This window comes from Hyla sarda, chromosome 3, assembly GCF_029499605.1.
Source record: "Hyla sarda isolate aHylSar1 chromosome 3, aHylSar1.hap1, whole genome shotgun sequence".
In the NCBI taxonomy this organism is placed as follows: Eukaryota; Metazoa; Chordata; class Amphibia; order Anura; family Hylidae; genus Hyla; species Hyla sarda.
In genome coordinates this window covers 434,141,123-434,166,122 of record NC_079191.1, presented here as the reverse complement: position 1 = coordinate 434,166,122, position 25,000 = coordinate 434,141,123, and the positions used below count along the sequence as shown (strand labels likewise).

At 42.7% G+C, this 25,000-nt stretch overlaps 1 protein-coding gene across 2 annotated transcripts in view; it reads left to right on the top strand.

Annotated features, from left to right (window-relative positions):
- LCLAT1 (lysocardiolipin acyltransferase 1) overlaps positions 1-25,000 on the top strand; it is a 135,484-nt gene that overhangs the window by 44,687 nt on the left and 65,797 nt on the right. For both annotated transcript variants that reach the window (XM_056568542.1, XM_056568541.1), the window contains one exon: positions 1,527-1,673. In XM_056568542.1, the coding sequence (XP_056424517.1) occupies positions 1,527-1,673 (147 nt within the window). The remainder of the gene's footprint in view (positions 1-1,526; positions 1,674-25,000) is intronic.

The following is a 25,000-nucleotide window of genomic DNA, read 5'->3' as shown; positions in this document are numbered from 1 at the left end:
TACTGCCTCCTATGTACAAGAATATAACTACTATAATACTGCCTCCTATGTACAAGAATATAACTACTATAATACTGCTTCTATATACAAGAATATAACTACTATAATATTGCTCCTATATACAAGAATATAACTACTATAATACTGCTCCTATATACAAGAACATAACTACTATAATACTGCTCCTATATACAAGAATATAACTACTGTAATACTGCTCCTATATACAAGAATATAACTACTATAATACTGCTTCTATATACAAGAATATAACCACTATAATACTGCTCCTATATACAAGAGTATAACTACTATAATACTGTTCCTATATACAAGAATATAACTACTATAATACTGCCTCCTATATACAAGAGTATAACTACTATAATACTGTTCCTATATACAAGAATATAACTACTATAATACTGCTCCTATATACAAGAATATAACTACTATAATACTGCTCCTATATACAAGAATATAACTGCTATAATACTGCTCCTATATACAAGAATATAACTACTATAATACTGCCTCCTATGTACAAGAATATAACTACTATAATACTGTCTCCTATATACAACAATATAACTACTATAATACTGCTTCTATATACAAGAATATAACTACTATAATATTGCTCCTATATACAAGAATATAACTACTATAATACTGCTCCTATATACAAGAATATAACTACTATAATACTGCTCCTATATACAAGAATATAACTACTATAATACTGCTCCTATATACAAGAATATAACTACTATAATACTGCTCCTATATACAAGAATATAACTACTATAATACTGCTCCTATATACAAGAATATAACTACTATAATACTGTCTCCTATATACAAGAATATAACTACTATAATACTGCTCCTATATACAAGAATATAACTAATATAATACTGCTCCTATATACAAGAATATAACTACTATAATACTGCTCCTATATACAAGAATATAACTACTATAATACTGCTCCTATATACAACAATATAACTACTATAATACTGCTTCTATATACAAGAATATAACTTCTATAATACTGCTCCTATATACAAGAATATAACTACTATAATACTGCTCCTATATACAAGAATATAACTACTATAATACTGCTCCTATATACAACAATATAACTACTATAATACTGCTTCTATATACAAGAATATAACTTCTATAATACTGCTCCTATATACAAGAATATAACTACTATAATACTGCTCCTATATACAAGAATATAACTACTATAATACTGCTCCTATATACAAGAATATAACTACTATAATACTGCTCCTATATACAAGAATATAACTACTATAACACTGCTCCTATATACAAGAATATAACTGCCATATAGTGTATATTATGTTTGTGTGTGTGTGTATATATATATATATATAATATATATTCCTTTCCCTGCACAGTACATGGAGAGTAGACCGACTACAGTCTTGGTTTTGGGATTCTTCATGTCTGGTGCTGATTTCCTCTTGTTTTTGTCCCTCTCTAGGTTGGGCCATGCAGGTCGCCGCCTTCATTTTTATTCGCAGGAAATGGGAAGAAGATAAGGCGCATTTTGAAGCCATGTTGGATTATTTTTGTGACATTAAGGAACCACTTCAACTTCTGATCTTTCCAGAGGGCACTGATCTGACAGGTTAGTAGATGTCTCGCCATCCTGGGCTGTACGGTGATCGCTGCGTAGGGGTTTAGTGTAGTCACAGCTGAAAGCTTTAGGCTCTGTTCACATGCCCGGAATCTCCGTGCGGAAATTCCGCAGATTGCGTGCATAACATGCCGGCGCTAGGACTGCACTGGAATGCGCCTTGTCATAGACTGCTCTGCATTCCCTGCGGATTCCGCATAAATAATAGACAGGTTCATTCTTTTTGCAGACAGAGAAATCGGAATTTCTATGTCAGAGAATCCCATTGAATGGAACTTTGCTGCTGCGGAATCTCTGTCTTAAAGGGGTACCCTGCCCCTAGACATCTTATCCCCTATCCAATGGATAGGGGATAAGATGTCTGATCGCGGGGGTCCCCCGCAATCTCTGTTGCGGCACCCCAGACATCTAGTGCACAGAGCTCCGTGCCGGATGACTGGTCATTCGGGGCGGAGGCTCGTGATGTCACGGCCACGCCCCCTCAATGCAAGTCTATTGGAGGGGGCGTGACGGCCGTCACGCCCCCTCCCATAGACTTGCATTGAGGGGGCGTGGCCGTGACGTCATGAGCTTCTGCCACTGCACCCGACGCTCTAAACGAACGCCGGGTGCAGCAGGAAGATCGTGGGGGTCTCGTGCGCCGGGATCCCCACGATCAGACATCTTATCCCCTATCCTTTGGGCGGAGTACCCCTTAAATTCCAATGCCGAATTCCGCATGGAAATTCCGGACGTGTGAACATGGCCTTAGTGTTCGCACCCTTGAGTAAAATAAATAATCTGCCAAATCTCTCTCTGACTGTGCGTTACAATGTATCAGTCTGGGGTTCTATCTCACAGAGGATTGGTTACACTAGGTACTCTTATAACAAAACCTCATTACCAAGTTAGTAAAATGTTTGTTCTACGCTTCTTAGCATTGAGATTGGAACTGGAAATTCCAGGATCAATAGACATGTAAATGATATCCAAATAATAATAGATTGAAAATAACGAAACTTGATTTATTCACTATCGAGTAAGAGCGTCACGTGCAGAAGTACACACACTGACTCGCCTTGGCATGCTATGAATGAGGTTATTAGTGGTTGTCAGAGGAATGTTCTGCCACGCTGAATGCACCATCAAACCATCAAGCTCCGATGCTGGCAGCTTCCTTAACAATTTCCAAACAATGAGGTCCCAGATGTGCTCGATGGGAGACATGTCCTGAGGAGCTGCAGGCCGTGGTAGTAAGAGCAACAAGTGGCCTTGTATTGTCGCATTGATGAAAAACTATTCCTGGGACTCTTTGGAGAAATGGCCGTACTATTGGTTCCACGACCAAATCAATGCACTGTGAGGGTATCTGGAATGAAGACTAGAGGGGTTCGGCTACTTACATTGTGCCGCCCCACGCCGTAATCCAGGGAGTAGGACTGGTGTGACGTTTCCTCGTGAAGGCCTCTTCATGGTGTTGCCCACGTGGTCTCCAGACTATTCTTCGACTATTATGTATGAATCAGAAGCTCGACTCCTCCTTGAAGAGGATAGACCTCCATTCCAGCCTCCGTTGCCCTCTTGCTATGCACTTTGATAACCATTGAGAGCGGTGTTGTGAGGTCAATGGACACTTGAAGATGTCTGGCTCATAGACTTGTAGACTTGTCTGGCTCGTAGCCCAAGTGGCTTCTGATGGATTGTGTGGATTGTTTGCCACCCTAGGCTTGGTATGGGACATTAAAAGAAATGTGTCACCAAATCCCCCCCCACACTAAACAGGTAGGTACTGGCTGGTAGTGTGGGGGACGCTGATCAATATGATGCCTTCCATGCCCGGATCTGTCCAGCTGTTTGCCTGATATCTTCATTTTTCAAGATATGCAAATCATCTTCTAACTGGCATGGGTGGGGTTACTGCCTTCATCTGGCACTGTGACGTCACCGCCGCTCGACCCACTGCCCGGCTTATGGATATTCATGCCCTTCCTCCGTATCTCCTTCTCCTCCCCGCTCTGTATGTGACTCCACTGCGCATGTGTCGCCTTCCTGTGTACACCCGTAGGCATTATATTGATCAGCGTCCCCCGCACTACCAGCCAGTGTCTCTGGTTAGTGTGGGGGGGATTTGGTGACCGTTTTCCTTTAAGGTTCACTAGCAGTACAGACGGGATCACTACGCGCCATTCCTCTCATCCAGCTACCCATCCGTACAGATGTTCTCTTCTGTGCACCTCTTGCTGTCATTCCAGTTCTTTGTTGGTCTCTCAACCACTGGGACACCCAACCTTGATCAGCGCTGATCTCTTAGCCTATGTGTGTAGCATAGTTCAATAATTCTGTCCCCCAGTTTGCGATAAAAAGCTGCAAAAAGCCGCCACACCCCCTTATATACACTTGCATTGAGGGGGTGGGGCGTGATGGCACGAGGGGGCGGGGCTATGAAGTCGCGAGCTCCCAACTCCAGTGTTCAGAACATTTTTTTTTCCAAACGCTGAGCAGCGGAGTACCCCTTTAAGGCACCCTAGGGGACTATTATATGTAATCATTAGATGCCATGCCTATAGCATAGCATTAGACAGCGAGATCATTGATCCACGGTGGATCGGCGGCACAAGGCAGGTAAGGGGACCCTCCTCCACCATTTTAGTTCACCAGATCTCTGCGATCACTGAGCTACCAGCAACTTTCATTTTCACTTTAGACACCGTGTTCGTTATTAATCACGACGTTTTAAAGGTTCAATGCCAGACAGCGATGGGATCACCCCTCCGGATATACTTCCAAATCCATATAAAATAGCGGTAAACGGGCGGTTTTGGCCATATCATATGCAGTTGTAGGCTCCGTGACCAGCACTGATCTACTGTCACGAACCCTTCACCTATTAAACTGCACATTTTTAAGCTTTTTAAGTAGAGACAGAACCGTCCCGGTTGGTGATTGTTGGTAAAGTTACAGTTCTCGCTTCGGTGTGCCAAGTTCTGCGTCAAGGTCAGGTACACAAGCATCGAGGATTATGGGTAACGTGACGTTTTCCATTGGTCACGAGAGCCACGTCTTTCTGCAAGGTCACATATAAGTAAAGGGTGAAATATATTTTAAAAAAAATTCTCTCTGTATAAATATATATTTCTGGCTCCATCGGAACAGTCGGCTTCCCGCCAATGGCCAGGCCCGGCGCGGCCAAATGAGATTCATTCATTTCACGTGCTCGATTTAGTTACATTTTCCAAAACCCAGCGACTCGGAGCGCGTTACTGAATTGTAAGTACCACGGGGAGTAAAGCAGACGAAGAGGGGAGAAACGTGCCAGGATTCTCCCCGCACACAGCCAAGTCCATTTGCGTAAGTGACAACTAATCTGTAATGCCGCTCAATGAGAAGGAAGGGGTGGGGGGGTGGGGGTTTAGATTATCTCATAGGCGTTTTTACGTAGTGTCACCGGATTAAACCTCGACCTGTCTCAGAATTAGCAGTCAGGAGAGACGCAAACAGTGGAATATTAATAGCAACATTATCCCCCGGTGTCGTCCTATCCCTATGTGGGTCATTAGTACATATTTATCTCCCCATGACGTGCTGTGTTGTGCTGGCGCAGTAGATCCCGTCCAGCATCTAATAGGATTTTACCGCTCGTCTATGATGTATTTATAGGCAACATTGAAGAAAAAAAAAATTACACCTTACTGTTACGTATTCTGTGGTGTATACCGTCACTGCAGCACTGATTCTGTGTGACTTATCACAGGTTTGGACTTTGGACCCAACCTGGTTGCCATGGAGACTGCAGCGTCTGCCTTGGTGATCAGGTTGTGCACCCTGCCGTTCAGGCATTCTGGAGCCGAGGGGCTGCCAGTTGCCTGGTGCTGGATGGGTCTTGAGCAGAATTGCTCCTTGCAGAAGGCGTCACAGATCACTTCTTCTTGGCGGAGGGAGGTGGGTCACAGCGGCTGTCCTACTGCATCACCTCGGGGTCTTATATTTATTGGAAATTTTTAAGAAAAAAGACATTTCACCCCCTCGAAACACCTCAAATTGCCATCAAATTGGCCAAACTTTACTTTCTGCAATCACCGCCATCGATTTTCTTGGACGTTGGCAACTATGAACATAGGGATGTCTCCGGAAAAGAATCTCTGTCCCTATTGCCTCTTAAAGGGGTACTCCTCTGCCCCAGCCTACTGAACATCCACGGCTACCACCCCCCCCCCCCCCCCTTGTCACACCACGTCACGGCCACCCTCCCTTGTCATGCCACGCCTCCTCCATTGATGTCTATGGGAGGGGGCGTACGCCCCCTCCCATAGACATCAATGGAGGGGGCGTGACATCATGAAGGAGCATGGCCGTGACGTGGCGGCCGCTTCTCTAAGCCTTCTGAACTGGATGTTCAGTAGGCTGGGGCACAGGAGTACCCCTTTAAGAGCCCAGAAAACAGTGCAATTTATAAGTCAATAACATTATTCGTCACACCCCCTCTATGTCGTAACCTGTTCATGTCAACAGAGAACAGTACTTGGTTAAAGGGGTACTCGGTGGAAAACATTTTTTTTTTTTTTTTTATCAACTGGTGTCAGAAAGTTAAACAGATTTGTAAATGACTTCTGTTAAAAAAAATCTTTACCCTTCCAGTACTTTTTAGTAGCTGTATGCTCCACAGGAAGTTCTTTTCTTTTTGAATTTCTTTTCTGTCTGACCACAGTGCTCTCTGCTGACACCTCTGTCCGTGTCAAGAACTGTCCAGAGTAGCATAGGTTTGCAATAGGGATTTTCTCCTGCTCTGGACAGTTCCTGACAGGCATCAGGTGTCAGCAGAGAGCACTGTGGACAAGACAAAAAAAGAAATTCAAAAATGAAAAATTCCTCTGTAGCATATAGCTGCTAAAAAGTACTGGAAGGGCAAAGATTTTTTTAATAGAAGTCATTTGCAAATCTGTTTAACTTTCTGGCACCAGTTAAAGGGGTATTCCAGGCCAAAACTTTTTTTTACATATCAACTGGCTCCGGTAAGTTAAACAGATTTGTAAATTACTTCGATTAAAAAATCTTAATCCTTGCAATAGTTATTAGCTTCTGAAGTTGAGTTGTTTTTTTTTCTGTCTAACTGCTTTCTGATGACTCACATCCCGACTGACGTGACATCATCATTGAGCAGTTAGACAGAAAACTTCAGAAGCTAATAACTATTGGAGGGATTAAGATTTTTTAATAGAAGTAATTTACAAATCTGTTTAACTTTCCGGAGCCAGTTGATATATATAAAAAAAAGTTTTTGCCTGGAATACCCCTTTAATTTAAAACATTTTTTTTTCCACCGGAGTACCCCTTTAAGTGCAAATACTGATGCTCAAGCTTTCCTTGTTCATGTAAAGACAATGGTGTAATGCTTCTTTCCCTTTCTCATCTGAACCATTTTTACAGTAGGTCAAGAAGAAGGTAGATCATAGCTCTGTTGTATTTGACCTAATTAAGTGTCATAGAAAGGAACTTGTAGGTCAGATGTCAGGAGGTCAGCATAGTGTAAGGGAAGGGGAGGAGCATAATATGGTAATAAAGGACCCGCCCATGTCCAGTGCTTGACGTGATCTTTGTAATCCCACCATGCCCATTGTTAATAATAACGTCTTTGACGTAACCAAGTTAAAAAAACACTCGTGGGTCAGATCTCTGCCCAATGTAATGAAAGGGGAGGAGAATGAGTATCGTAGACCCGCCCATGCCCAGTGGAAAAATGTTCTCCACTAAATTCAAAGAATGCTGTGAATTTTTTCGTGTTCCTTCTTGGGCAACCTGAGAAAATATAGTGTCCTGCCCCTCACCCTTCCGTGAAAGGACTGTTCTATAGGAAGTCAACAAGGGGAGGGGGGACAGTAATGTCGAATATAACAATATTCTAAGTGCCTTTAGGAAGAAACTTGTAGGTCAGATTTCGGGAAGCATAAAACATGGAAGAGTAGGTAGCATGAAATGATCATCATAGATCCACCCATGCCCAGTACATTATTGGACCATTGTAGACCCGCCCATGTCTTTTGCATGTCATGATTATGGTAGATTTACTCATGCTCAGTGTGTGACATGATTATTGTAGGGCCATCCAGTGCATGTCCTAATCATGGTAGACCCACCAATGCCCAGTGCATGACAGGACCATAGTCATGATCACGGTAGACTCTTCTATACCCAGTGCATGACAGGACCATCGTCATGGTCACGGTAGACTCGCCTATACCCAGTGCATGACAGGACCATCGTCATGGTCACGGTAGACTCACCTAAACCCAGTGCATGACAGGACCTTAGTAGAGTTGTCCATGCCCAGTGCATTACTTGATCATAATAGAGCTGCCTCTGCCCGGTGTATGATATGATTATGGTAGATCCACCCATACTCAGTTCATGACTGGAACATCGTAGACCCACTCGTCTTTACTTCATGTCATGATTATGCATGACATAATCATTGTGGACCCGCCTATGTCATCCAATGCATGTCATAATAAACTTACCCATGACCAGTGCATGTTATTAGGATAGCCACACCCTTGCCCAGTCCATGATAGGATTATGGTAGACACACCCATGCCCAGTCCATGATATGATTACGGTAGTTGCACCCATACCCAGTCCATGATATGATTATGGTAGACACACCCATGCCCAGTCCATGATATGATTACGGTAGTTGCACCCATACCCAGTCCATGATATGATTATGGTAGACACACCCATGCCCAGTCCATGATATGATTATGGTAGACACATCCTTGCCCAGTCCATGATATGATTACGGTAGTTGCACCCATGCCCAGTCCATTATATGATTATGGTAGTTGCACCCATGCCCAGTGCATGATATGATTATGGTAGTTGCACCCATGCCCAGTGCATGATATGATTATGGTAGACACATCCTTGCCCAGTGCATGATATGATTATGGTAGACACACCCTTGCCCAGTCCATGATATGATTATGGTAGTTGCACCCATGCCCAGTCCGATATGATTATGGTAGACACACCCATGCCCAGTGCATGATAATGATTATTGTAGACACACCCTTGCCCAGTGCATGATATGATTATGGTAGACACATCCTTGCCCAGTGCATGATATGATTATGGTAGACGCACCCATGCCCAGTCCATGATATGATTACGGTAGTTGCACCCATGCCCAGTCCATGATATGATTATGGTAGTTACACCCATGCCCAGTCCATGATATGATTACGGTAGTTACACCCATGCCCAGTCAATGATATGATTACGGTAGTTGCACCCATGCCCAGTCCATGATATGATTATGGTAGTTGCACCCATGCCCAGTCCATGATATGATTATGGTAGACACACCCTTGCCCAGTGCATGATATGATTATGGTAGACACATCCTTGCCCAGTGCATGATATGATTATGGTAGACACACCCTTGCCCAGTGCATGATATGATTATGGTAGACACACCCTTGCCCAGTGCATGATATGATTATGGTAGTTGCACCCATGGCCAGTCCATGATATTACGGTAGTTGCACCCGTGCCCAGTCCATGATATGATTATGGTAGTTGCACCCATGTCCAGTCCATAATATGATTATGGTAGTTGCACCCATGCCCAGTGCATGATATGATTATGGTAGACACATCCTTGCCCAGTCCATGATTTGATTATGGTAGACACATCCTTGCCCAGTCCATGATATGATTATGGTAGACGCACCTTTGCCCAGTCCATGATATGATTATGGTAGTCGCACCCATACCCAGTCCATGATATGATTATGGTAAACACACCCTTGCCCAGTCCATGATATGATTATGGTAGACACACCCTTGCCCAGTGCATGATATGATTACGGTAGTTGCACCCATGGCCAGTCCATGATATGATTATGGTAGACGCACCTTTGCCCAGTCCATGATATGATTACGGTAGTTGCACCCATGCCCAGTCCATGATATGATTATGGTAGATGAACCAATGCCCAGTCCATGATATGATTATGGTAGACAAACCCATGCCCAGTCCATGATAGGATTTTGGTAGACTGACTCATGCCCATTGCTTGATATAATTATGGTAGATGCTCCCATGCCTAGTGCATTACACGATCATCGTTGACCCGCCCATGCCCAATGGAAAGATCCTTTATGACTAGACAAACCCATTTTTTGTTGTTGTCATGACAGGGACCTTACCTGAACACTATCAGTTCTTTTTTTTTTTTCTTTTGTTTATAGTTTTTTTTTTTTGTACCCAAAATATCTCTTGCAAATTTCCTTAATGCTTTCATTATTTTATTAGGATATTTTTACACTGGAGAACGCAGATGCTTCTATTCATGTTTTATGGGGTTGTTCCAAGTGAAACATTTTAGAGAGTCTAGGAAGCATATTGGGTTAGAAACAACTTGTCTCGTGTCTTTATCAGCCGCTTCAAAGGAGGGAAGTTTTTATAAAGATCCTTCAACCAAATTTGTATCTTCTTCCATCTTTAATGTTGTTCCAACACTAACTCGGCAAAGATGAAATGTGTGTTTGTTTAAGGCTACTGCCGAGACCTCCTCGTTCCAATAAGATTTCCAGATTTCGTACACACACACAATGATTTTGGAGGATGACAACAAGTCCTCTCACCGGTCACACGGACACTTGCCAGCTGGCACCTATTCACGGAACGCCAAGCTGTACATCTTGTCCCGAACTCAAAAGACTGGGGCTGAGGAGCGAATTTAGAAGAGATTGTCCGAAGACAAAATTGGATTGATGAATATTTCGCAGATTAGTTGTGATCAGGGATGAAAGAATGAGCTTGGCCGGAGGAGAAGAAACATCCAAAAGTCGTCATGTTGTAAATGTCTGCACTTAAGTAAAGATGACAAGATATTAATAGCGTTTGGCGCAAGTCAGACCCTGGAACGGACATTAGATGTAATTGCTTCAAATAAAAATCTTGCTGGAGAACCTCAGAGGAGACAGATTCAGCCGACATACAATGTATTCAAAAAGTCTTCACACCCTCTCACTTTCGTCACATTTTGTTATGTTACTCTTGGGCTAAAATAAAACGAAAAGTCTCCCCCTCTCATTCTGTGTAAAAGCTGAATTTCAGAAATGTTTGCATATTTATCAATAAACGAAAAGTTGACACTTATGCAGACACTTATGACACATAATTTAGCTCTAGCTCCTCCCATTTCTCAATCATCTTTGAGATGTTTCTCCACCTTGGTTGGAGTCACCTGGGGGTAAATTCAGCTGATTGGACAAGATTTGGGAATACACAGCCCTGTCTATTTAAAGGGGTACTCCGGCACTTAGACATCTTATCCCCTGTCCAAAGGATAGGGGATAAGATGCCTGATCGCGGGGGACTCCCATGATCTTGCATGCCACACCCCGTTTATAATCAGTCCCCGGAGCGTGTTCGCTCCGGGTCTGTTTACTCTCAATCACGGGGCCGGAGCGTTGTGACATCAAGGCTCCGCCCCGTGTGACGTCACGTTCCGCCCCCTCAGTGCAAGCCTATGGGAGGGGGGCGAACACGCTCTGGGGACTGATTTTAACAGGGTGCGCCGTGCAAGATCACGGGGGTCCCCAGCGGCAGGACCCCTGCGATCAGGCATCTTATCCCCTATCCAAAGATGTCTAAGCGCTGAAGTACCCCTTTAAAGTCTCATAGCTGACAATGTATATCAGAGAAAACGCAGAGCCAAGAGGTAGAAAGAACAGCCTGTAGAGCTCAGAGACGGGATTGTGTGGAGGCACAGATCTGGAGCAGGGGACAAAAACATTTCTGCAGCAAAGTGCCCTCCATAATTCTTACATGGAAGAAATTTGAAATAATCAGGACACTTCCTGGAGCTGTCACCCCACCAAACTAAATAATCAGGGGAGAAGGGCCTTGGTAAGAGAGGTGATCAAGAACCCAATGGTCACTCTGACTGAGCCCCAAAGATCCTATGTGAACATGGGAGAAACTTCCAGAAGGTCCAGAACCATCACTGCAGCCTCCACAATCTGGACTGAAATAAGAATCCCATGAACGCTGCCAGGAGTTTGCAAAATTTAAACTTTTTTGCCTCAATTCTGAAAATGGCTTCCACCGATGTTGTCATCCAACCTAAGGGTGCGTTCACACGGAGTCATTCAAGAGGAATTTACTCGAGTAATTCCTCTTGAATTCTCCACTCGAAATGAATTCACATCTGCCCATTGACTTTAATGTTATTTCTGGTAAAAAATGGTAAAAAAAATTCCGCCCGACATAGTTTTTGCGTAGAATTTGCGCACAATTTGCACGGAATTTGTGCGGAAATGGCTGAAAAACCCTCTCCTTCTTTCTCCCCCATTTCTTCCCGCAATTCCGCGCGAATAGTAAATTCTTTTTTCCCCCCTGCACATAATTTTTTCAGCGTGAATTCCCTATTGATTTACTCAGTGTGAACGCACCCTAACAGGGGTTGAGAGGATCTACAGAGAAGACTGGCTGAAAATTCCCAAATCCAGGTGTATAAACCTTGTGGCCTCATCCCTAAGAAGACTGGAGGCTGGAATCACTGCCACAGGAGCTTCAACGGAGTCCTGATTAAAGGGGTATGAATACTTATGTCACTGCTCGAATTGAAATTTTTCCTTTTCAATAAATTTTCAAAGATTTGTAACATTCTGTTCTCACTTTGTCATTATGGGGGATTGAAAGCAGAATGATGTAGAACACGAGCAACAGAACAAAATGTGAGAAAAGTAAAAGGGTCTGAAAACTTTTTGAATACATTGTATACTCGTAACCACTATAATACTGCCCCTGTTTCTCTAGATAATATTCTTGTACAGATGAGCCAGTATTATAGTAGTTATATTCCTGTATATAGGGACAGTATTATAGTAGTTATATTCTTGTATATAGGAGCAGTATTATAGTAGTTATATTCTTGTATATAGGAGCAGTATTATAGTAGTTATATTCTTGTATATAGGAGCAGTATTATAGTAGTTATATTCCTGTATATAGGAGGCAGTATTATAATAGTTATATTCTTGTATATAGGAGGCAGTATTATAGTAGTTATATTCTTGTATATAGGAGCAGTATTATAGTAGTTATATTCTTGTATATAGGAGCAGTATTATAGTAGTTATATTCTTGTATATAGGAGCAGTATTATAGTAGTTATATTCTTGTATATAGGGAGCAGTATTATAGTAGTTATATTCTTGTATATAGGAGAAGTATTATAGTAGTTATATTCTTGTATATAGGAAGCAGTATTATAGTAGTTATATTCTTGTATATAGAAGCAGTATTATAGTAGTTATATTCTTGTATATAGGAGCAGTATTATAGTAGTTATATTCTTGTATATAAGGAGCAGTATTATAGTAGTTATATTCTTGTATATAGGGAGCAGTATTATAGTAGTTATATTTTTGTATGTAGGGAGCAGTATAATAGTAGTTATATTCTTGTATATAGGAGGCAGTAATATAGTAATTATATTCTTATATATAAGGGCGTTATTATAGTAGTTATATTCTTGTATATAGGAGGCAGTATTATAGTAGTTATATTCTTGTACATAGGAGGCAGTATTATAGTAGTTATATTCTTGTACATAGGAGGCAGTATTATAGTAGTTATATTCTTGTATATAGGGGCAGTATTATAGTAGTTATATTCTTGTATATAGGAGGCAGTATTATAGTAGTTATATTCTTGTATATAGGAGAAGTATTATAGTAGTTATATTCTTGTATATAGGAGCAGTATTATAGTAGTTATATTCTTGTACATAGGAGGCAGTATTATAGTAGTTATATTCCTGTACATAGGAGGCAGTATTATAGTAGTTATATTCTTGTATATAGGAGCAGTATTATAGTAGTTATATTCTTGTATATAGGAGCAGTATTATAATTGTTATATTCTTGTATATAGGAGCAGTATTATAGTAGTTATATTCTTGTATATAGGAGACAATATTATAGTAGTTATATTCTTGTATATAAGGAGCAGTATTATAGTAGTTATATTCTTGTATATAGGGAGCAGTATTATAGTAGTTATATTCTTGTATATATGGAGCAGTATAATAGTAGTTATATTCTTGTATATAGGAGGCAGTAATATAGTAGTTATATTCTTGTATATAGGGGCAGTATTATAGTAGTTATATTCTTGTATATAGGAGGCAGTATTATAGTAGTTATATTCTTGTACATAGGAGGCAGTATTATAGTAGTTATATTCTTGTACATAGGAGGCAGTATTATAGTAGTTATATTCTTGTATATAGGAGGCAGTAATATAGTAGTTATATTCTTGTATATAGGGGCAGTATTATAGTAGTTATATTCTTGTATATAGGAGGCAGTATTATAGTAGTTCTATTCTTGTATATAGGAGCAGTATTATAGTAGTTATATTCTTGTATATAGGAGCAGTATTATAGTAGTTATATTCTTGTGTATAGGAGCAGTGTTAAAGCAGTTATACTCTTGTGTATAGGAGCAGTATTATAGTAGTTATATTCTTGTATATAGGAGCAGTATTATAGTAGTTATATTCTTGTATACAGGGGCAGTATCATAGTAGTTATAGTCTTGTATATAGGAGCAGTATTATAGTAGTTATAGTCTTGTATATAGGAGCAGTATTATAGTAGTTATAGTCTTGTATATAGGAGCAGTATTATAGTAGTTATATTCTTGTATATAGGAAACAGTATTATAGTAGTTATATTCTTGTATATAGGAGGCAGTATTATAGTAGTTATATTCTTGTATATAGGAGGCAGTATTATAGTAGTTATATTCTTGTATATAGGAGGCAGTATAATAGTAGTTATATTCTTGTATATAGGAGCAGTATTATAGTAGTTATATTCTTGTATATAGGAGCAGTATTATAGTAGTTATATTCTTGTATATAGGAGCAGTATTATAGTAGTTATATTCTTGTATATAGGGGCAGTATTATAGTAGTTATATTCTTGTATATAGAAGCAGTATTATAGTAGTTATATTCTTGTATATACTTGAATCACAGTGGCTAAATGACACATCTCTGCAGGACTTGGTGGACCCTGTTACAAATCATTGGGGTCTATCATGTAGAGCATTGTGACTTTCGTTCACCGAAGCAACAGCGCAGATGTGAATAGAGCCCTAATGTGAACCCATCTTAATGTCGTAAAGTCCTGTCCTTATCTGATCCATTTATATGAAAACTACTGAAGTGAGGGTTTTAGATAAAGCTTTATGCTCCAGAATTGGTTTAGATGTGACTTTTATCATGTTCAGGGATCAGTATTGTAGGGCCGTTCTCCCCCAGGCAGGGTCACCATGTACTTTCACATCGCTGTGCTTAACATTCAGCTTTTTATTGTTCTTGAGAGCTCTTTGGCTTGTGCAAGTTTATAACTTTTTATTTTTTATTTACTTTTATATTTTTGTTGAGCTTTGATTGTCTTTAATTTTCCCACCCTACTATTTACAAAACAACATCCTATCCTATAATCCTACAGTTACACAATTTAGCGGGGACAGGGGGATGGACACAACCTGATATCGTGAAGATACACCATTGTCCTAGTGATGTATCCTCTCCTGGGACATCTACCCAGTATAGTCTTAAAGGAGTTCTCCACCCCTAGAAATCTTAACCCCTATCGAATTGAAAGGATAGGGGATAAGATGTCTGATCGCGGGGGGTCCTGCGGCTAGGGGCTCCAGCGATCTCCCTGCGGCACCTGGCGTTCGTTTGGAGCGTCGGGTGCAGCACTGGAGGCCCGTGACATCACGACCACGCCCGCCCAATGCAAGTCTATGGGAGGGGGCGTGACGGACACCACGCCCCCTCCCATAGACTTGCATTGAGGGTGTGTGGCCGTGATGTCTCGAGTGGGGGGGGGGCTTGATTGTGACGTCACAAGCCTCCGCCCCGCATCGCCAGTCATCTGGCACGGAGCTAAGTTCGCTCTGTGCATCGGATGCTGGGTGCCACAGCCGAGATTAAGGGGGTCCTCAGCGGCGGGACCCCCTTGATCAGACATCTTATCTCCTATCCTTTGGATAGGGCATAAGATGTCTAGTGGCGGAGTACCCCTTTAAGTGAACCTCTGCTCTTAGGGCATTGTGCATGCTCAGGGTCTAACTTTAAAGAGGTACTCCGCTGGCCAGCATTCGGAAGTAAATGTTCCGAACGCTATTTTCGCGCTGCGGGGATCGGCCACGGCCATTGTGATGTCGTGGGCACGCCCCTCAATGCAAGTCTATGGGAGGGGGCGTGACTGCCGTCACGCCCCCTCCCATTGACTTGCATTGAGGGGGCGTGACCGACCCCCACAGCGCGAAAACAGCGTTCGGAACATTCACTTCCGAACGCTGGCCAGTGGAGTACCCCTTTAATGCATAGACTCTATGGCGATGCACCTCTTTTGGGCTCAGTACTCCGAGAACCCATACAATACAATACAATACAATCCTTTTTATTTAAAATCCTTTTAAAAAAAAAAACAAGGTTGTAAAAAAACTGCCAGGTAGGTAAAGGCCTGACGCGTTTCGGGAAGTCATTCTTTAGCCATGACTTATGACTAAGGGGTGACTTCCCCCCAAACGCGTTAAGCCTTTCTTCTGTTTTTCAAAATTTTCCGCTGCACCTGTGTGTGGTCAAAGCGTCTCCACCTGAAGCACATTGATGCTGAGCTGACTGAATTATACAGCAGACATTCCATAGCCGGACCGCTGCGCATATCCATTCATAATTACAGCTGGTTGGCCTTTATGACCTTGCCCCGGGGCCATTGCATTTAGAAGGACCTGGTGAGATGAATAAGCGGCTGAATTTGAGCCAACTTTTCTACCCTAGATCACCAGTGGACACCATACTAACTTCTCTTCTATTCTAAACCCAGTAGAGGGGTGTTTTTGTTAGGTTGCCAAGGAATCACCTACTTAAAGGGGTACTCCCTTGGAAAACTTTTTTTTTTTTTAATCAACTGGTGCCAGAAAGTTAAACAGATTTGTAAATTACTTCTATTAAAAAAAAATCTTAATCCTTCCAGTACTTTTTAGGGGCTGTATACTACAGAGGAAATTATTTTCTTTTTGGATTTCTCTTCTGTCACGACCACGGTGCTCTCTGCTGACCTCTGCTGTCCATTTTAGGAACTGTCCAGAGCAGGAGAAAATCTTCATAGCAAACATATGCTGCTCTGGACAGTTCCCAAAATGGACAGCAGAGGTCAGCAGAGAGCACTGTGGTCGTGACAGTAGAAAAATCCAAAAAGAAAAGAATTTCCTCTGTAGTATACAGCCCCTAAAAAGTACTGGAAGGTTTAAGATTTTTTTAATAAAAGTAATTTACAAACCTGTTTAACTTTCTGGCACCAGCTGATTAAAATAAAAAATAAAAAGTTTTTCCACGTGTCTACCCCTTTAACCATCTTCTACAAACCCAGCAAAGGGGACAAAATCCTAGACCACCAGGGAATAACTTCTTCCTCATACCCATAACCACCAGGGAATTATGCACTAAGCCCATTTTCTTTCCTACACCCATTGGAGGGCTCCTTTTCTTAGATTACCAAGGAATAACCTACTAATTCCTCTTGTGTCATAGACCCAGTGAAGGACATAATATCCTAGACCACCAGGGATTATACCATATTAATCCTTCTACCACTCACCACAAAGAGGAAGTTCCTTTAGCCAGGGGTCCTCAAACTGCGGCCACATGCGGCCCGCCGAGGACATTTATCCGGCCTGCCGCTGCCTGGGACATCCCTGTGTCCCGAAAGATGTTTTCGGGACACAGGGATTCGCTCTCAGAGAACCCGCGTTTACTTTAAAAACACAGGGGCCGCCAGGAAGGTGGCGCACGCAGGGACGTCACTGACGCTGTGCGTGCGCCCATAGCAACGGAGCGCGGAGGAGCGGGGCAGCGATGAGGACGTGCGCTGGCTAGCTAGTTAAGTGTTACCAGTGGCACGTCAGCTTCGGTGCTCCGACCACCGCTCCTTCGGTCCCCGGACTTACTGCTATGTCCGGACGGGAGGAGCGGTGGTCGGAGCACTGAAGTGGGGGCAGAACACAGGCATACAGCCTTCAGCCATACACTGTATGGCTGGAGGCTGGATGTCTGTGGGGGAGCATACTGCACCTAATGTGGGGGAACATACTGCACCTAATGTGGGGAGCTATACTGCACCTAATTTGGGGGATCTATACTGCACCTAATGTGGGGTACATGCTGCACCTAATATGGGGGAACTATACTGCACCTAATGTGGGGAGCTATACTGCACCTAATGTGGGGGAACTGTACTGCGCCTAATGTGGGGGAACTGTACTGCACCTAATGTGGGGGAACATGCTGCACCTAATGTGGGGAGCTATACTGCACCTAATGTGGGGGAACTGTACTGCACCTAATGTGGGGGAACATGCTGCACCTAATGTGGGGAGCTATACTGCACCTAATTTGGGCGATCTATACTGCACCTAATGTGGGGATACATGCTGCACCTAATGGGAGCTATACTGCCCCTAATATGGGGGAACATTATACTGCACCTAATGTGGGGGTACATGCTGCACCTAATGGGAGCTATACTGCCCCTAATATGGGGGAACATTATACTGCACCTAATGTGGGGGAACATTATACTGCACCTAATGTGGGGGAACATAATACTGCACCTAATGTGTGGGAACATTATACTGCACCTAATGTGGGGGAACATTATACTGCACCTAATGTGGGGGAACATTATACTGCACCTAATGTGGGGGGACTATTCTGCACCTAATGTGGGGGGACTATTCTGCACCTAATGTGGGGGGACTGTTCTGCACCTAATGTGGGGGGACTGTTCTGCACCTAATGTGGGGGACTGTTCTGCACCAAATGTGGGGGAACTGTACTGCACCAAATGTGGGGGAACTGTACTGCACCAAATGTGGGGGAACTGTACTGCACCTAATGTGGGGGAACTGTAATGCACCTAATGTGGGGGAACTGTAATGCACCTAATGTGGGGGAATTGTACTGCACCTAATGTGGGGGAATTGTACTGCACCTAGTGTGGGGGAATTGTACTGCACCTAGTGTGGGGGAATTGTACTGCACCTAGTGTGGGGGAATTGTACTGCACCTAGTGTGGGGGAATTGTACTGCACCTAATGTGGGGGAACTGTACTGCACCTAATGTGGGGGAACTGTACTGCACCTAATGTGGGGGAACTGTACTGCCAACCCTAATGTGGGGGAACTGTACTGCCAACCCTAATGTGGGGGGATCTATACTGCCAACCTAATGTGGGGGGGGGGGGGACTGTGCTGCGTAATTAAAGTGGTAGTCCACTAATAAGATATATAAGTGTGCATAGGAATTTGTTCATGTTTTGATATCTATAGTCCGGCCCTCCAACGGTCTGAGGGACCGTGAACTGGCCCCCCGTTTAAAAAGTTTGAAGACCCCTGCTTTAGACCATCAGGAAATAACCTGCTAACTCCTTCTTTGTCACAGACCCAATGAAGGGGGCGTTATCCTGAAATACAAGCAGTTGTAGACCACCAGGAAATACCATACTTTCTCCTCTTCTGTTGTAGACCCAATGGTAGGGGTGTTATAGGAAACCAAGGAGTAACGGAACAAGCCACTTCTAACAAAGACTACAAATGAAAAGAACATTGCCCTAGACCACCAGGGAACAACATACTAATCGGTCTTCTGCCTTAGACCCAATGCAGGGGGCATTATCTTAGACCACCAGGGCATAACAATCTTACCTCTGTCCTACTGTAGACCAAATAGAGGGGGTATTACCTAGACCTCCAGGGAATAATAAGGCAACCCCTCTTCTAGTAATATAAGCTAAGGAGCCATCTCCACTGATCCTGCGTTCCTATGCTCAGACTCCAATGACCCAACTGCGTGGACAAACTGAAGAAAAAATGGAGGAAGTCCGGCATACGGAAAGTTTAGCATTATTGCAGATAAAAGCAGACACAACACACCCGAGGAAACCTCAAATGGACATCTGGACGCGTTTCAGGTGGATATACCACCCTTTATCACATGCTGTGATAAAGGGTGGTATATCCACCCGAAACGCGTCCAGATGTCTATTTGATGTTTCCCCGCATGTGTTGTGTCTGCTTTTATCTGCAATAAAGCTGAACTTTCCTTATGCCGGACTTCCTCCATTTTTTCTTCAACCCCTCTTCTACCCTAGATTCAATGGAGGGGCCATCTCGTTTTAGACTACAATGGAATAACCTTAGACCTCCAATGACTTGTGATAGACCACCAGGCATAGCCACTCTTTTACCCTAGACCACAAGGCATAATCACTCTTTTACCCTAGACCACAAGGCATAATCACTCTTTTACCCCTGACCACCAGGCATATCCACTGTTTTACCCCTGACCACAAGGCATATCCACTCTTTTACCCTAGACCACCAGCCGTATCCACTCTTTTACCCTAGACCACCAGCCGTATCCACTCTTTTACCCTAGACCACCAGCCGTATCCACTCTTTTACCCTAGACCACCAGCCGTATCTTCTCTTTTACCATAGACCACCAGGTATATCCACTCTTTTACCCCAGACCACCAGGCATATTCACTCTTCTACCGTAAGTCACCAGGGACAAGGCTATAATTCAAGAACTGGAAATCCAATGTTATTTCTCTTAAGTACTCAACACCACCAATTCAAGGGGGCATTACCCAAGACCACCAAGTATTCTCATATTAACCCACTATTGTACTCTAAAACATCAGGAAACACAATCAAGTATTATCCACTGCTGATATCCCTTCCTTACACCACTGAGGCTGATGACCAAGAATGGTTTCGAACTCTTGGAGCAGGCGACAGGGGCCGTGACGTAACGGCCACACCCCTAGTGACGTCACACCAGGCCTCCTCAATGCAAGTCTATGGGAGGGGGCGTGACAGCCACCACGCCCCCTCCCATAGACTTGCATTGAGGGGGCGTGGTGTGACCTCACAAGAGGTGTGGCCGTTAGGTCACGACCCCCGCCGCCAACACCCAGCGGGAGGCTGTACAGAGATTGTGGGGTTCCCATTGGCAGGACCCCCTTGATCAGATATCTTATCCCCTATCCAAAGGATAAGATGTCTAGGGGCGGAGTACCACTTTAAGACCACCAGGGGAAGTCTTATTTATCCAGTCATAGAAAAACATAGCTGCTTTTCTCCAAAAAAAGCGCCACTCTTGTCTTTAGGTTGTGTGTGGTATTGTACTGCATGGAGCCGAGTTGTAATTCCACACACAACCTGAGGACAAGTGAGGCACTGTTTCTGTAGGACACCAGCTTGGTTTTTCTAACTCTGGATACCAGCTATAAAATATGGAACACGTTCTGGGATTTTAAGGTTTTCGGGGGATGAGGACTTTGTGTTTATTATTGGAATGCACGCCGGCAGTGAATTACACCTCGGCGCTATAAAAAAAATAATCTTGTTCCAGACCCTCACATGAAATGCGCATTTGTCACCTCAGTTATTATTGATGCTCTTAACACTTCTCCGGTACACAATGTTTTCTCTCTGATTTACTGACAAGACTTTATTTTTTTATTTTTTATCTTCCTACGTTTGTTTGAGACGAGTTCACGTGAAAACCTCCGTGGTCTCCATTGTATGTGACCGGAACAGTTCTGCCAGAATCCAGCTTATTCCTGGAATTTTTTAGTTGCGGCTCCATTAAAATGCAGTCAGATCTTAAAACGCGGAGGCACTTATCTATTTACAGGCGGGTTATTGTGAACAGAATGGATTTTTTCTTTTTAGCATCCAGGCAGAACAGCGTGTACCGCACCAGACTGCGCAGCTAAATCTGCGAAAATGACTGTGCTTAATGCAGGATGAATGACAATTATGCCAGACATCGGCTAGAAACGTAATATATGTACACAGTGACCTCACCAGCAGAATAGTGAGTACAGCTCTGGAGTATAATACAGGATATAACTCAGGATCAGTACAGGATAAGTAATGTAATGTATGTACACAGTGACCTCACCTGCAGAATAGTGAGTACAGCTCTGGAGTATAATACAGGATATAACTCAGGATCAGTACAGGATAAGTAATGTAATGTATGTACACATTGACCCCACCAGCAGAATAGTGAGTACAGCTCTGGGGTATAATACAGGATATAACTCAGGATCAGTACAGGATAAGTAATGTAATGTATGTACACAGTGACCTCACCAGCAGAATAGTGAGTACAGCTCTGGGGTATAATACAGGATATAACTCAGGATCAGTACAGGATAAGTAATGTAATGTATGTACACAGTGACCTCACCAGCAGAATAGTGAGTACAGCTCTGGAGTATAATACAGGATATAACTCAGGATCAGTACAGGATAAGTAATGTAATGTATGTACACAGTGACCTCACCAGCAGAATAGTGAGTACAGCTCTGGAGTATAATACAGGATATAACTCAGGATCAGTACAGGATAAGTAATGTAATGTATGTAAACAATGACCTCACCAGCAGAATAGAGAGTACAGCTCTGGAGTATAATACAGGATATAACTCAGGATCAGTACAGGATAAGTAATGTAATGTATGTACACAGTGATCTCACCAGCAGAATAGTGAGTACAGCTCTGGAGTATAATACAGGATATAACTCAGGATCAGTACAGGATAAGTAATGTATGTACACAGTGACCCCACCAGCAGAATAGTGAGTACAGCTCTGGAGTATAATACAGGATATAACTCAGGATCAGTACAGGATAAGTAATGTAATGTATGTACACAATGACCTCACCAGCAGAATAGTGAGTACAGCTCTGGAGTATAATACAGGATATAACTCAGGATCAGTACAGGATAAGTAATGTAATGTATGTACACAGTGACCTCACCAGCAGAATAGTGAGTACAGCTCTGGAATATAATACAGGATATAACTCAGGATCAGTACAGGATAAGTAATGTAATGTATGTACACAGTGATCTCACCAGCAGAATAGTGAGTACAGCTCTGGAGTATAATACAGGATATAACTCAGGATCAGTACAGGATAAGTAATGTAATGTATGTACACAGTGATCTCACCAGCAGAATAGTGAGTACAGCTCTGGAGTATAATACAGGATATAACTCAGGATCAGTACAGGATAAGTAATGTAATGTATGTACACAGTGACCTCACCAGCAGAATAGTGAGTACAGCTCTGGAGTATTATACAGGATATAACTCAGGATCAGTACAGCTATTTTTTAGTAGTCTCACTAAACCCCAATCAGGTTCTGTTGGTCAGTGAACTGCTCAGCTGTCCTATCTCTGTTGGATAAGTGAAGTTTTATTCGGAGTTCATTGTAGTTTATCATGGACTCTATAAATAGGACTGTCATGTGTGTTATCCCATTTTGCCACAGTACAGCAGAAATACACTTCTCAAAAATAAAGGGAACTCTGCGATAACACATCCTAGATCTGAATGAATGAACTAATCGTATGAAATACTTTCGTGCACTACCTGAGCCACTTGTGTGGGTTGTAGACTCTGTCTCATGCTACCACTAGAGTGAAAGCACCGCCAGCATTCAAAAGTGACCAAAACATCAGCCAGGAAGCATAGGAACTGAGAAGTGATCTGTGGTCACCCCCTGCAGAACCACTCCTTTATTGGGGGGTGTCTTGCTAATTGCCTATAATTTCCACCTGTTGTCTGTTCCATGTGAAATTGATTGTCAATCAGTGTTCTTCCTGAGTGGACAGTGGGATTTCACAGAAGTGTCAGTGACTTGGAGTTACATTGTGGTGTTTAGGTGTTACCTTTATGTTTTTGAGCAGTGTACTTCAGTCCTCTTATCCCGAGATATAGAGAGATGAAAGTATTTATGATAATATTGGATATAATATATTCCTATATCACAATGTTTGCCGGTTGCATTTTCCTTTAATGATTCTGGAGATTACAGGAATCCCTCGTCTAGACACCGTTTCCTTCCTGCTGTTTTGATACATGTATAATATCCGTATAATTGTTGAGTTCTTTCTATTTTTAGAGTTGTGGTTATAAATGTAAAAGGGATTTTCTGGTTTCAGCAAATATAGGTTATCCTTTGTGTATATGAAAAGTTTTTTACTTTCCCATTATACTTTGTGCTTACTATCTGATTCGGGGATTTCTTTTGTTCATCCAGAGGCGGATATGACTGAACAATCCTAATACTTCTCACAGGGGACAATTTTCTACATTTTCACCCAATGTAACCCAATCCTTGCTGAAAAGTACTGCACAAATCTCTGATAGTTTGCTACATTGTATCAGTACGAAGTCCTGGCTAAACTGCTACAATTGTATCAAATCCAAAGTTAGATTATACAAAGGGCACATGCATTGGGGCCACCACCAGTAAGGAAGGAGTAGGCACCTCTACCAGAACTGCTTGCCTGTGATTTATTGTACACTAGCTGAGTACCCCTAATCCTTGTTGGGCAGGAAAATCAACAAAGGAGGAAGCTTTTGACTTCATATCCCGTATATTGTTGTCATATCCCAACCCCATATCACGTCCTCATATATTGTTGTCATATCCCAACCCCATATCCCGTCCTCATATCTCAACCTCATATCCCATCCTCATATATTGTCATATCCCTTCCCCATATCCCGTCCTCATATCTAGATCTCATATCCCATCCTCATATATTGTCATATCCCGTCCCCATATCCCGTACTCATATCTCGATCTCATATCCCGTCCACATATATTGTCATATCCCGTCCCCATATCCTGTCCTCATATATTGTCATATCCCGTCCCCATATCCCGTTCTCATATTTTGTCTTATCCCGTCCCCCTTATTCCGTCCCCCTTATTCTGTCCCCCTTATTCTGTCCCCCTTATCCCGTCCCCCTATCCCATCCTCAGGCTGCGTTGTGATAAACATATTTTAAGCTGAGGGGTGTGGCTAAAATGGTGGGCGTGTCTTTGCAAGATGGGGCATGGAATGCGTGGAGGGTGTGGCTTGCCAGCCGGACTGACACATTCACCAGGAGATGCAGAGCAGATTTGTGGAGTAAGGCACCAGAAGTCCTATATACTTGCATGGGACTTGAAACAAAAACCCCATCCTTCACATGTGGGGGCAGGGTAGGGGCTAATTTTACTATTATATATTTTAATTTGACATAAAAGTAACGTGACCAAGTATTATCGAAATCTCTCCAGCCGTACGGAAGTTATGTGGGAACATACATTTCCCATAGATTTGCATGGAACTTTAAACAAAATCCCCGACCCTCACAAATG